Source organism: Hippocampus zosterae, chromosome 3, assembly GCF_025434085.1.
Source record: "Hippocampus zosterae strain Florida chromosome 3, ASM2543408v3, whole genome shotgun sequence".
NCBI lineage: Eukaryota > Metazoa > Chordata > Actinopteri > Syngnathiformes > Syngnathidae > Hippocampus > Hippocampus zosterae.
This window is the reverse complement of record NC_067453.1, coordinates 5,546,487-5,559,136: the sequence shown is the minus strand read 5'-3', so window position 1 is coordinate 5,559,136 and position 12,650 is coordinate 5,546,487. Positions and strand designations below refer to the sequence as shown.

At 48.7% G+C, this 12,650-nt stretch overlaps 1 protein-coding gene across 2 annotated transcripts in view; it reads right to left on the bottom strand.

The window, feature by feature from the left end:
* Positions 1 to 11,257, bottom strand: part of hydin (HYDIN axonemal central pair apparatus protein) — a 76,768-nt gene extending 65,511 nt beyond the window's left edge. For both annotated transcript variants that reach the window (XM_052060792.1, XM_052060793.1), the window contains exons 1-5: positions 10,321 to 11,257; positions 9,792 to 9,920; positions 8,081 to 8,200; positions 7,719 to 7,853; positions 6,849 to 7,048 (exon numbers count right to left, since the gene is read on the bottom strand). In XM_052060792.1, the coding sequence (XP_051916752.1) occupies positions 6,849 to 7,048; positions 7,719 to 7,853; positions 8,081 to 8,200; positions 9,792 to 9,893 (557 nt within the window). In that variant the 5' untranslated portion in view covers positions 9,894 to 9,920; positions 10,321 to 11,257. The remainder of the gene's footprint in view (positions 1 to 6,848; positions 7,049 to 7,718; positions 7,854 to 8,080; positions 8,201 to 9,791; positions 9,921 to 10,320) is intronic.
* Between the last annotated feature and the right edge of the window lie 1,393 nt (positions 11,258 to 12,650).

Below are 12,650 nucleotides of genomic sequence, written 5' to 3'. Positions count from 1 at the left end.
ATTAATGACGTTTTAAGGGATATGATCAACATTTTTTGTTTCGTCTACTTGGATGATATTTTGATTTTCTCCCGGTCAGAAGAGGAACACCAGCAACATGTCAGGCGGGTGTTGCAGCGCTTATTAGAAAACCGGCTCTTCGTCAAGGCGGAGAAGTGTGAGTTTCATGTTCCCGTCATTTCCTTTCTGGGGTTTATAATCGAGCGGGGTAGAATACGAGCGGACCCCATCAAGACGCTGGCAGTCAGGGATTGGCCAGTCCCGTCTAACCGCAAGGAACTGCAGCGCTTTTTGGGGTTCGCAAACTTCTATAGACGATTCATCCGCGGCTATAGTCAGAAGGCGCTCCCCCTGACCCGCCTTACGTCAACTAAGACTCCCTTTAAGTGGGACTCTACCGCGGAGGCCGCATTCGTTAGCCTAAAGGCGGCGTTTACCAGTCCCCCCGTCCTTCAACATCCTGACCCTGATCTTCCCTTCGTTGTAGAAGTGGACGCCTCGGATTCAGGGGTGGGGGCGGTATTGTCCCAACGCTCTCCAGTCGACCAGAAGCTGCACCCCTGTGCCTTCTTCTCCCGTCGACTCTCTGCTGCCGAAGCCAATTATGACGTTGGCAACCGTGAACTGTTGGCGGTTGTCTCGGCTCTGCAGGAATGGAGACACTGGCTCGAAGGGGCAAAAGAACAATTCACGGTTTACACGGACCACAAGAACCTCGCTTACCTCCGTACCGCAAAGAGGCTCAACTCCCGTCAAGCCCGGTGGGCCTTGTTCCTGACCCGATTCAACTTCTTACTCACATACTCCCCAGCCTCCAAGAACACCAAGCCCGACGCTCTTTCCCGTCTCCACGACCCCCCGGAAGTGGACCTATCCCCAGAGACCATCCTCCCGGCTCAGTGCATCGTGGGGGCCGTTCAATGGGAGGTGGAGCAGCGGATCCAGACCGCCCTGGAGGGGGTGCAGGTACCGGCGGGGTGTCCGGCGGGGAGACTGTTCGTGCCTCCATCCCTGCGGTCGGAGGTTCTTCAGTGGGGACACGGGTCCAAGGTGGCATGCCATCCAGGGGTGAACCGGACGGTACAACTTGTCGCCCAGCGATTCTGGTGGAATCGACGTGACGGAGTTCGTCAGGGCCTGCACCTCCTGCGCCTGCGGCAAGTCCTCCCATCGACCCCCGGCCGGATTGCTCCAGCCGTTGCCCATTCCACCTCGCCCCTGGTCACACATCGCGCTGGACTTCGTGACGGGTCTTCCCTCCTCCCGAGGTCACACAGTCGTGCTCACTATCGTGGACCGCTTCTCCAAAGCGGCCCACTTCGTGCCATTGTCCGGGTTGCCGTCGGCATTGGAGACCGCCGACCTCCTGGTTAAACACGTTTTTCGTCTCCACGGCCTCCCTGCAGATATTGTGTCGGACCGGGGCCCCCAGTTTGTGTCACGCGTCTGGAAGCGGTTCTGCCGGTCCCTCGGAGCCACGGCCAGCCTGACGTCCGGCTACCACCCCCAGTCCAACGGACAGGCCGAGCGCGCCAACCAAGATCTGGGGTCGGCCCTCCGCTGTGTGTGCCTCCACCAGCCCGCGACATGGGTCGACCACTTGCCTTGGGTGGAGTACGCACACAACACCCTCGTCTCCTCCGCAACCGGCCGATCCCCGTTCATGACGGCGTACGGTTACCAGCCGCCGCTGTTCCCGTCGCAGGAGGGGCAGGTGGAGGTCCCTTCCGTTCAACACCACCTCAAGCGGGCCCATCGCGTGTGGAGGGAGGCCCGGGCGGCATTGTCCCGCACGGCGTCCCGAAATCGTCAAATCGCGGATCGTCGTCGGCGCCCGGCCCCCCCCTATGTGGTGGGGCAGAAGGTGTGGCTGGCTACTCGAGACCTTCGCCTGGCCGGCTCCTCGGCGAAACTGGGTCCTCGATTCACTGGTCCCTTCGAGGTCGAGGCCGTCATCAACCCGGCTGCTGTCAGGCTCCGTCTACCTCCTACCATGAAGGTGCACCCCGTCTTCCACGTCTCCCTTCTCAAACCCGTTTCTTCCAGTGACTTGGCTCCTCCTCCCACGCCGCCGCCCCCTCCGCGGGTCGTCGACGGTGACCCGGTGTACACGGTTCGTGCCATCCTGGACTCTCGGCGCAGGGGAAAGGGGTTCCAGTATCTGGTCGACTGGGAGGGCTACGGGCCTGAGGAGCGGCAGTGGGTGCCTCGCTCCTGGATCCTTGATCCGTCCCTTTTGCGCGACTTCCACGCTGCACACCCTTCCAAACCGGGTAGTCCGCCGGGAGGCGTCCGTTGAGGGGGGGGTACTGTCACGCCGCGTGCTCGCCAGCAGGTGGCGGGTTCTCCCGCCGCCTGTTCGGCACACCTGCCCGTTATTTCGGGCTGATTACGTGCCTTTATTAGGCGACTCCGGCAGTCATCTCACGGCCGGAGAATTCCTCGCCGAGCCATTATTCGCTCTCGCTATCTATTTGCGCTATTGCTATTTGCCTCGTTGCATACTTGCCTTACGACCTATACTTATTGCCCACTTATTTCGACTTTCGATATTTCGTATTTTTATACTATTTTCACCAGCGCGATTATCTCCTCGCGTTTGCTCTAGCCGCGAGCGTTTTCTGTTTGTTTCCTGATCCTTATTTGATCAGCGTTTTCTGTTACCGTTTTTCCCTGTCGGGCTCTTTCTGTTGTTTTTTCGTTCTGTCATTAAAGACACCTTATTTTGTGACAATACTCTCTCTTGTCTGCTTTACCTGGGATCCAACTTATTTAATTCATTTGTTCTGCTCGGAGCGATTTTTTCCCCTCGAGCAGAACGTGACAGTATTGGGTTGTTTTATCGAGGAATTGGTCGAGTTTGTGATCTCGATGGGCGCCTCCTGGCGGTAGTAACGCAAAGAACGGAACCTCTAAAACTCCAACTATCCGGTAACCATGTCGAGCATCGACGTCTTTATTTAATGCGGTCTCGAAACGCTCCGGTTATTTTCGGTTTGCCCTGGCTCAAGACTCACAACCCCGTGATTTCCTGGGAGCGCCCGGCAATAGACAGTTGGAGCTGATACTGTTATAAACATTGTTTACGTTCGGCCGTAGGGGAGCACGAACGTGCCAGTGACGAACCCCCCGAAACTATCTGCCTTGACGGAGTGCCAGATTGCTATCATGACCTTCGTAAGGTATTCAGCGAGGATCGCGCACGCTCTTTGCCCCTGCACCGCCCCTACGATTGCGCCATAGACCTGCAGGCGGGCGCTCCGTTGCCAACCTCACGGCTGTATCAGGTGTCCCAACCCGAGCGCAAGGCGCTGACGGAATACATAAACAGCTCGCTCGCTGCAGGTCTAATTAGGCCATCGCGATCACCGTTAGGTGCGGGGTTTTTCTTTGTGGGAAAAAAGGACAAATCCCTGCGACCGTGTGTGGATTATCGAGGTCTGAAGGACATCACGATAAAAAATAAGTATCCGCTGCCATTGTTGGACTCCGCCTTTGCCCCTTTACAAACAGCCACAATATTTTCAAAAATAGATTTACGCAGTGCTTATCATTTGGTCCGCATCCGGGAGGGGGACGAATGGAAGACGGCTTTTAAGACTCCACTTGGTCACTTTGAATATTTAGTCATGCCTTCCGGGCTGACAAACGCTCCCGCCGTATTCCAAAGTCTTATCAACGACGCGTTAAGGGACATGCTAAACATTTTTTGTTTCGTCTACCTTGATGACATTTTAATTTTCTCCCAGTCGCTACATGAACACCAGCAACATGTCCGACTGGTGTTACGTCTATTAGAGAATCGGCTCTTCGTCAAGGCAGAGAAATGTGAATTCCATGTACCCGTCATCTCTTTCCTGGGGTTTATTATTGAACAGGGCAAGTTAAGAGCAGACCCCAACAAGACGCAGACAGTAACGAACTGGCCGATTCCAACTACCCGGAAGAAATTACAGCGCTTTTTGGGGTTTGCCAACTTCTATAGATGTTTCATTCGCGGTTAAAGCCAAAAGGCGCTCCCGTTGACCCGATTGACGTCCGTTAAAGTCCCTTTCAGATGGGACCCGGCTGCGGACGCGGCATTTAAGACCCTGAAGGCAGCATTTACCAGTCCCCCCGTATTGCAACATCCTGACCCTGATTTCCCGTTCGTTGTAGAGGTGGACGCCTCGGATTCAGGGGTGGGGGCGGTGCTGTCCCAGCGTTCCCCGGTCGACCAGAAGCTGCACCCCTGCGCCTTTTTCTCTCATCGACTCAGTGCTGCCGAATCGAACTACGACGTGGGCAACCGTGAACTGCTGGCCGTAGTCGCCACCTTACAGGAATGGCGACACTGGCTCGAGGGGGCGAAAGAACCCTTCACCGTGTACACAGACCATAAGAACCTTGAATACCCCCGCTCCGCCAAACGACTGAACGCCCGTCAGGCCCGGTGGGCCCTGTTCCTCACCCGGTTCGACTTCATCCTCACCTACTCCCCAGGGTCCAAAAACACCAAGCCCGACGCCCTTTCCCGTCTCCACGACCCGCAGAAAGGGACCGGACTCCGGAGGCCATTCTCCCGGCACAGTGCATCGTGGGGGCGTTGAGATGGGAGATTGAGCAGCGGATCCAAGCAGCTCTGGATGGGGTCCAAGTTCCGGCGGAATGTCCCACGGGGAAGCTATTCGTGCCCCCACCGCTACGTTCGGAGGTGTTGCAGTGGGGGCACGGGTCCAAGGTGGCATGCCATCCTGGGGTGAACCGGACTGTGCAACTCATTACCCAGCGGTTCTGGTGGCCGGAGCTCCGGAAGGATGTGGTGGATTACATCAGTGCCTGCTCCTCCTGCGCTTGCGGCAAGTCCTCACGTCGGCCCCCGGCGGGGCTGCTCCAGCCGTTGCCCATCCCTCCTCGACCTTGCCGTCTGCGCTGGAGACCGCCGACCTCCTTGTCAAGCACATCTTCCGTTTCCATGGCATCCCAATGGACATTGTCTCGGACCGAGGGCCCCAGTTCGTGTCCCGCGTCTGGAAGCGGTTCTGCCGGTCCCTCGGGGCCACCGCAAGTCTGTCCTCGGGATATCACCCCCAATCCAATGGTCAAGCTGAACGTGCCAACCAGGATCTGGGGGCGGCCCTCCGCTGTGTGTGTCTCCACCGTCCCTCCTCCTGGGCCAACCACTTACCTTACGCGCACAACACCCTCGTCTCTTCAGCCACTGGTAGGTCCCCCTTCATGTCGGCCTACGGGTACCAGCCGCCTCTGTTCCCGTCCCAGGAGGGACAAGTGGAGGTCCCTTCGGTGCAGCACCACCTCAAACGGGCCCATCGCGTGTGGAAGGAGGCCCGGGCTGCACTAGCCCGCACGGCGACCCGGAACCGGCAGATCGCGGATCGTCGTCGGCGCCCGGCACCTACGTACGTGGTGGGACAAATAGTGTGGCTGGCGACGAGGGACCTTCGCCTGGCCGGCACGTCTGCTAAGCTGGGGCCCCGATTCACCGGACCTTTCGAGGTCGAGTCCGTCATCAGCCCCGTCGCGGTCAAGCTCCGGCTACCGGCCTCCATGAGGGTTCACCCCGTTTTCCACGTCTCCCTGCTCAAACCAGTGACCTCCAGTCCCTTGGCTCCTTCTCCCACTCCGCCCCCTCCTCCGCGGGTCGTCGATGGTGACCCGGTGTACACGGTTCGAGCCATCCTGGACTCTCGGCGCAGGGGCAGGGGGTTCCAGTATCTGGTCGACTGGGAGGGCTACGGACCGGAGGAGCGGCAATGGGTCCCCCGCTCCTGGATCCTTGATCCGTCCCTTCTGCGCGACTTCCACGCTGCTCATCCGTCCAAACCGGGTAGTCCGCCGGGAGGCGTCCGTTGAGGAGGGGGGTACTGTCACGTCCCGGGGTTGCCAGCAGGGGGCGGGCTTTCTGCCCGCCGTTTACACACCTGTCACCCATTAGGGAGTAATTGCTCAGTCTTTATTTGGACGCTCTGGCAGTCTACTCACTGCCGGAGAATTCCACGCCGTGCCAAAATTTCTCTCGCCCAATTCCTACTTGCATTTATTCATTGCCTCTTAGCCTTGTGGCTATTATTATGCGTCGTTGTTCCTCTTGCGAGTGAAACTTATATTCATTGTTCTAATCTGACCCTCCTTGCCATCTTTTTCCGCAAGCGTTTTCAGTTGTCCTTTTATTTTATCCCTGGTCCCTATTTTGACCAGCGCTTTTTGTTATTCTCCCTGTCAGGTTATTTTGTGTTCGTTATTAAAGACTCCTTTTGTTATCTGACAAAATCTCTTTTTGTGTCTGCTATTTCGGGGATCCACTTCCTTATTTTGTTGTGCACGGAGCGATCATTCTATCGCTTCGGGCACAACGTGACAAAAGGTAAATACACAGCACAATTACGGAGTTTCTCTCCGTAATTTCAGTCAACAAAATAATTTTAGGCAAACCATCAACGTACATCATGCTGTTTGAGGTCAACAATTGGTGCGTTGAATCAGAACTACAAGTAAGTTTAAATGATGTGGAAAAAGTACAAATGAATTTCAATATCCTATATTAATTTAGAAATACATCTAAACATTTTTACTAAGAGGCACATATTGCACAGTTCCCATAAAACATGCTTACTCTTCACAATTTTCAGGGTCTTTTTAGGCTTGCTGAAGGGGTGGTGCTACTTAGCCAAAAAAGGGAAAGTGGCAGCCGGCAGCCTGAAGAAAAATGGCATTGCAATTCCAATTCAGCTTCAGGCTGCTAAATTGAGTTTACAGCTATGAATAGAAATGTTGAAACGGACTCCTTTTTTTTTACACATCATATTTTTGGTGTCCATTCACAATTTGATTTTCAATTCAGTAGTCACCTCTGTGTCTGTAATTTGAAGATGGCTATGCGGTCTCCAAGGTTGCGTACAAGCTGAGTCCTCTGCGTGGAGGCTTTCACAAGGCAGACGGGCAAATGTAACTCATCGCGGAAGTTCAAATTGGCTCTTGGGCCAATGGCGCGGATCGGCACCTCAAAGTGCTCCCGCTCTGTCACAAAAAACAGAGTATGGTGGTAATCCTGTCAAGAAAAGTTAAGAACGGGTTGTCAGAAACTAACAATGATGTGTAAGGTGAGGTTATTAGAAAATAATCTGTCATTATTATTTCTGCTTACTTTGCTTGACTTCCCAAATTTGCACTGGTCAAGTCAAACATTTACATAGGATGACATTTTATCTTCTTGACTCTGGCCCTTCTTTAAAGCCCTCCTCTAAACTCACTTGTATTCTTTGGCGTTCGACTCAGCATGATTTTACTGCTTGGTGCTTTCTACTGCCTTTATTACCATTTCGTCTTACTGTTTATTGTGTATGTTAAATCGCTCCATGTACAGCACTTTGTATGCAGCGATGTCTGTTTGAAAGTGCTCTATAAATACTTGGCCACTTGAATATGGTAAAATGCACATAACTGGCTGATTCCTGGTCTGCTACCAGTGCCTATTATGATGTGAAATAATATTGGAATGACATGAGTCTGCTGAGGTCCACAAATTATTTGTTGATTATGAAGGTGAACAATGTGCAGTATAAACAAGTAATCATGCAGTGCAGGTATGTGTGATCAAAAATAGTGGTGCATTGAAACAAATAATTGTAAATCTATTTGTGTCACAGACAAATCCTACAGGTGGTGTATTTGAAGCAAAGTACTGTATATTAACTGTATCTTAGTGAAAGTAAAGGTACCTTGTTCTCCTGTGGAGTGAAGCAGACTGTGAAGCCCACCGACAGTCCTGCCGCGACTTTAGTTTTTGCCTCCTTTGGACCTTCAACGTGGAAATAAGCGGACTCCTGATGCTCCAGCTTGACATGCCGTGATATCTTGACATGAAGCAAGCACAAATTGCCAAAGGCATGATGAAAATTCTCAAATCAACAGAGCATCAAACACACAGTTGGAAACATTCAAGTATGTTTTATACAGTACTTTTTTCTGACATGCCCAAACAAACAAACAAACAAACACACACAACAAATGACTTTTGCTTGTGTGCTGCTTTGGTCCGACAAAATGCTAGAATATGGCATCAGCTCAGTTAAATCCACACCTTGTCATTGTTGAACAGCTGTAGAGGTAGCTTGTAAGACTGTGCGGGAGTAAAGTTCTGGAAAACTAACTCAGCAGGGTGGGGCTGAAAAAGTGACTCATCCACATCCACCAGGGGCATCTGCAAAAATACAAGTTTTGTTTTAAAAAAAAAAATGTGGACACCGACACGAGTTTTACTCTTTCTTCAAATTCAACTCGACATCTTCAAAATTAATCACACACACACACAAAAACATGACGGAGAGTATAAATAATACATTCATACTATAATTATCTATCTATCCGTTTTCTATCACAGGCATTCTGGTCTCGTTGGCGTCCAATCCAAAATAACTGAATTTTGTACTCTAATAATGCATGGTCTGGATTTCTTCAAGTCAACAAAGGTATCTTTTCGACATCTAATGCTGTCTCAACGTTATCATCATTATTGTCTTGGTCTCATACAATCGCACCAAACTGATGGGTGTTTGCATTATTGATAAGTGCTCAAAGGTCTGCAAGTCCTGATCACAATTCATTGGGAGTGTGTAACACTTTTTTCACTCCGCCCCAAAATCGGATGACTAACCCTTCAACCCTTTATCATCAGATTCCAAAATCCAGAGCACCAACATAGGTTGCTCAAAAGGCAGTTGATGTGTACATTAGTGATGAAATATCTAAACCAGTGGTTCTTAACATGGGTTCAATCGGACCCCAGGGGTTTGGTGAGTCGGTCTCAGGGGTCGACGGAGCCTTTGCCATTGAGGGTAAGACACACGGCGACTCAGCATGTTAATTAGTTACGTCCGCTTGGCAGTCACTGACTGCAGATGGTCACATTACATTGCTTATCCAATCAGTGCTGTGGGAAATGTCGTTTGCGTAGTGGTCAACGTGTGACTGTCGTGATAGTATTCATTCATTCATTCATTCATCTTCCGAGCCGCATGATCCTCACTAGGGTCGCGGGGGTTGCTGGAGCCTATCCCAGCTGTCTTCGGGCAGTAGGCGGGGGACACCCTGAATCAGTTGCCAGCCAATCGCAGGGCACACAGAAACGAACAACCATTCGCACTCACACTCACACCTAGGGACAATTTAGAGTGTTCCAAAACGCATGTTTTTGGAATGTGGGAGGAAACCGGAGCACCCGGAGAAAACCCACGCCGGCCCGGGGTGAACATGCAAACTCCACACAGGGAGGCCGAAGCTGGAATCGAACCCGGTACCTCTCCACTGTGAAGCCGACGTGCTAACCACTGGACTACCGGGCCGCCCTGTCGTGATAGTATGTCATACAATTAAAAAGAAAACAAAGTATACTTATCTCTTGAAATGTTATTTACTTTTTTTTCAGTTTTTAATAAATGTGTTTTAATATATATAAAATATATGCATTTTTTTTTTTCACTCATGAAGGGTTCCGTGAATGTGCATATTAACTGGCTGGGTTCGGTACCTATAAAAAAGAACCACTGATCTAAACTATCCACAGTTATCTAATCATGAGACTAGTGCAGTTTTAGAAAGAGAATATATGCTTTATCTTTTACTTCAAGCGGTCACGGCCCTCATTGGTGCATACATTTAAAATATGCTCTCAATTTGTATTGAAAAAAATGACACCTTTTATTTTCATTAACCATAAAAATAAAGATTGCATTTTTTTTAAAAGTTGGTTCATTAACCAACTTTTAGAATAGTTCAGAATAGTTCATGATTACATTTTGATGGACCGTCGTGCTCGGGTCAAGTAGGTCCAGGAATCGAGGTGGGTGCATTTCATTGACCACCGAAGTAAGGCGCGTTTTTCTAGACTGCAACATCTTCTGCGTATCAACATCAGGCGGCACCTGCAATGGAAGCACATACAGTACAGTATTAAGATAATAGCAATGACACTGTGATTTTTTTTTAGGTCAATGAAGAAAAAAACTAACTTTTGAAGTATAAATATCACAATAACTTTTGCTATTGTCATATGTCTATCAAACTGCTTCAGTAAGGGGAAAACAGGATGTTGAATGACATCTTAACATCTTACGCAGAACCAAATATGCGTCCAGCCTCAATATTACTCTGTGTCGTTTCACACAAACTGTCTCATTATCCCGATGCAGTATCAACTACTTTGCATTAAGTAAATCAAGAAGTCTTTTGTCACAGCCAAACAATGTACAGCAATCATCGTGAAATAAAACAAGAAATTATACATAGTTTAAGAAGAAGAAAATAAAAGAATACAAATCTCACCCGACTAGAAAATCCAGGCGAGGTGATCAGCCTTCGTTGGTTATGTTTTTGTTACCATAGCGACGGACCCGAAGCTCATTTTGAAGACGTCAAAACAGGCACGAATAAAAGAAGTCTCGTGATCATTGTGAAATGTTCTGTTCATAAAGCGGCAACTTAATGATGTCATCTCGCTAAAGCGACATTGTAAAAAAGTACAATTTAATCAATGCCCCGCAAAGAGCTCATAAAAGAAGCATATATTGGTAAATTGAAAACGGTTGTAATGAAGTACATTAACCTAATTTGCGTGATTTGATTGGCAGGTAACGGCACTTCAGTTTTTACTGTTCCAAATTAATAATGCTCAGTGTTTTGTAAAAATAATGATCAAAACTTTCAGTCGAACTTAGCCCCGAAGTACATAAAGCTATTTCTTCGGGGCATCCATGCCTCAGAACGTCACTTTAACATGAACGCACTTCAATCATGAACAAATGTCCAAAAAAAAAACATGAAGTGAGGCTCATCATCTCACATTGCAACTGCCGCTGCAGTGTGTATCCGTCACGTATTTTTTGTTAAATATCACGTAAAACATCGCGATGCTGTTTTAAAAACTGTAATGGGGGAAATTTTAAAAAAATAGCCAGGATAAGACTTCCGGTGCATGAACATGGAATGGCAATTCAACGAAGAGGCAGTGATCATGAGAAAAGCCAGCTAAAAAGTTCTGTCCTTCCTCTTCCGGTTGAGTTAATTACTGATTGTGCACATTCGCGAGGACTATAAAATGTTTATGCCCGGGTACATACAGAAGTAAAAGGTGTCACTGAAAAGCCCTAATGTCATTTTGGACCGTGTTGAAGGCAAAACGTCGTCCAATTTATAGTGATTGTATGAAAGGGGAGAAGCGTTTTCGAAAATGGATGGATGGTCGTATGGATAAAAGCATCCACCAGGGGGCAACAATGCACTGTGAGTAGATAAGCGCTTGAAACGAAAATCCACGATTCGTCCTCTCATCCTCTATTTTCTTTGTACACCCTGGACTCAAATTTCCTGGCACATATTGTACTGTACAGTGAAACACAGATGCACAATCGCATTCAACCCATTCATAAGTCTTCAGTGTTAATTGTGGAATATGGGAAGAAACCTTGCCCTCACTGCGCAGCTACATGTGGAAACATCATTCCGTAAAATAAGATTAGATTTTTCAATTAGATTAGATCAGATGGATAGATAGATAGATAGATAGATAGATAGATAGAGAGAGAGAGAGAGAGAGAGAGAGAGAGAGAGAGAGAGAGAGAGAGAGAGAGATAGAGAGAGAGAGAGAGAGAGAGAGAGAGAGAGAGAGAGAGAGAGAGAGAGAGAGAGAGAGAGAGAGAGAGAGAGAGAGAGAGAGAAGAAAAATATACTTAATTGAAATGGCAGTGAATATGCAATGCCACGTTAATGATTCAAATAAACCGGTATGTATTAAACATGCAGCCAACCTGTAAATAGCCATTACAAATGCACAAGGATATTGCACATTCAAATAATCTTCATTGCACATGTGAAAAATGTGCTATTGCAGTGTCCAGGTGGATCCTCTTCATAACCAGTGTATGCAATATAAATGAATGGCGAATGGTATCAAAGATGGTCTGAAGAGTTGTTTCCGGCACTGAAGCTGAATAAGTTTCTTTGAGAAAGAGCTCCTATACTCTAGCTCAGGGGTGCCCATTAGGTAGATCCTGATCCACCGGTAGATCTAAGACAGGTCCCAAGTAGATCCGAGGAGTGTCGAGAAGAAAAAAAACAAACAACCATTTGTGTGTCTTTGTACATGTTAGTAATATATTTTTTGTGTTAATATACACTGCACACTAATCATCTTATCAGTCTCATTTTCACTAAAAAAATATATTTAAAAAATAAAATAAAGCAGGTAAATCTTAAATTTGTGTGTGTGTGTGTGTGTGTGTGTGTGTGTGTGTGTGTGTGTGTGTGTGTGTGTGTGTGCGTGCGCGCGCCGGTAAGGGTAGATCCCGTGAGGTTAGTTGATCGAAAAAAGATCAAAAAGTTTGGGCGCCCCTGCTCTAGCTTGTCATAGAGTTTCGAAGATTGTTCAAAATGGAAAGAAGTTTGCCCAAACGTGTCCATCTTGTGTCCGCAGCCTTCTTGATGAGTTTATTGATCATTTTTTCATCCCTGGCACTGATAGTGCTCCCGCAGCAGACAACAGCAAGTAGATTGCACTTGCTGACGCAAATTGGTTGAAAGTGTCTAACATCTTGCTGCTTGTAAACAGCATTCATGCATCAGCACCAACATCCACTTTAAAACAACATGACCCACAC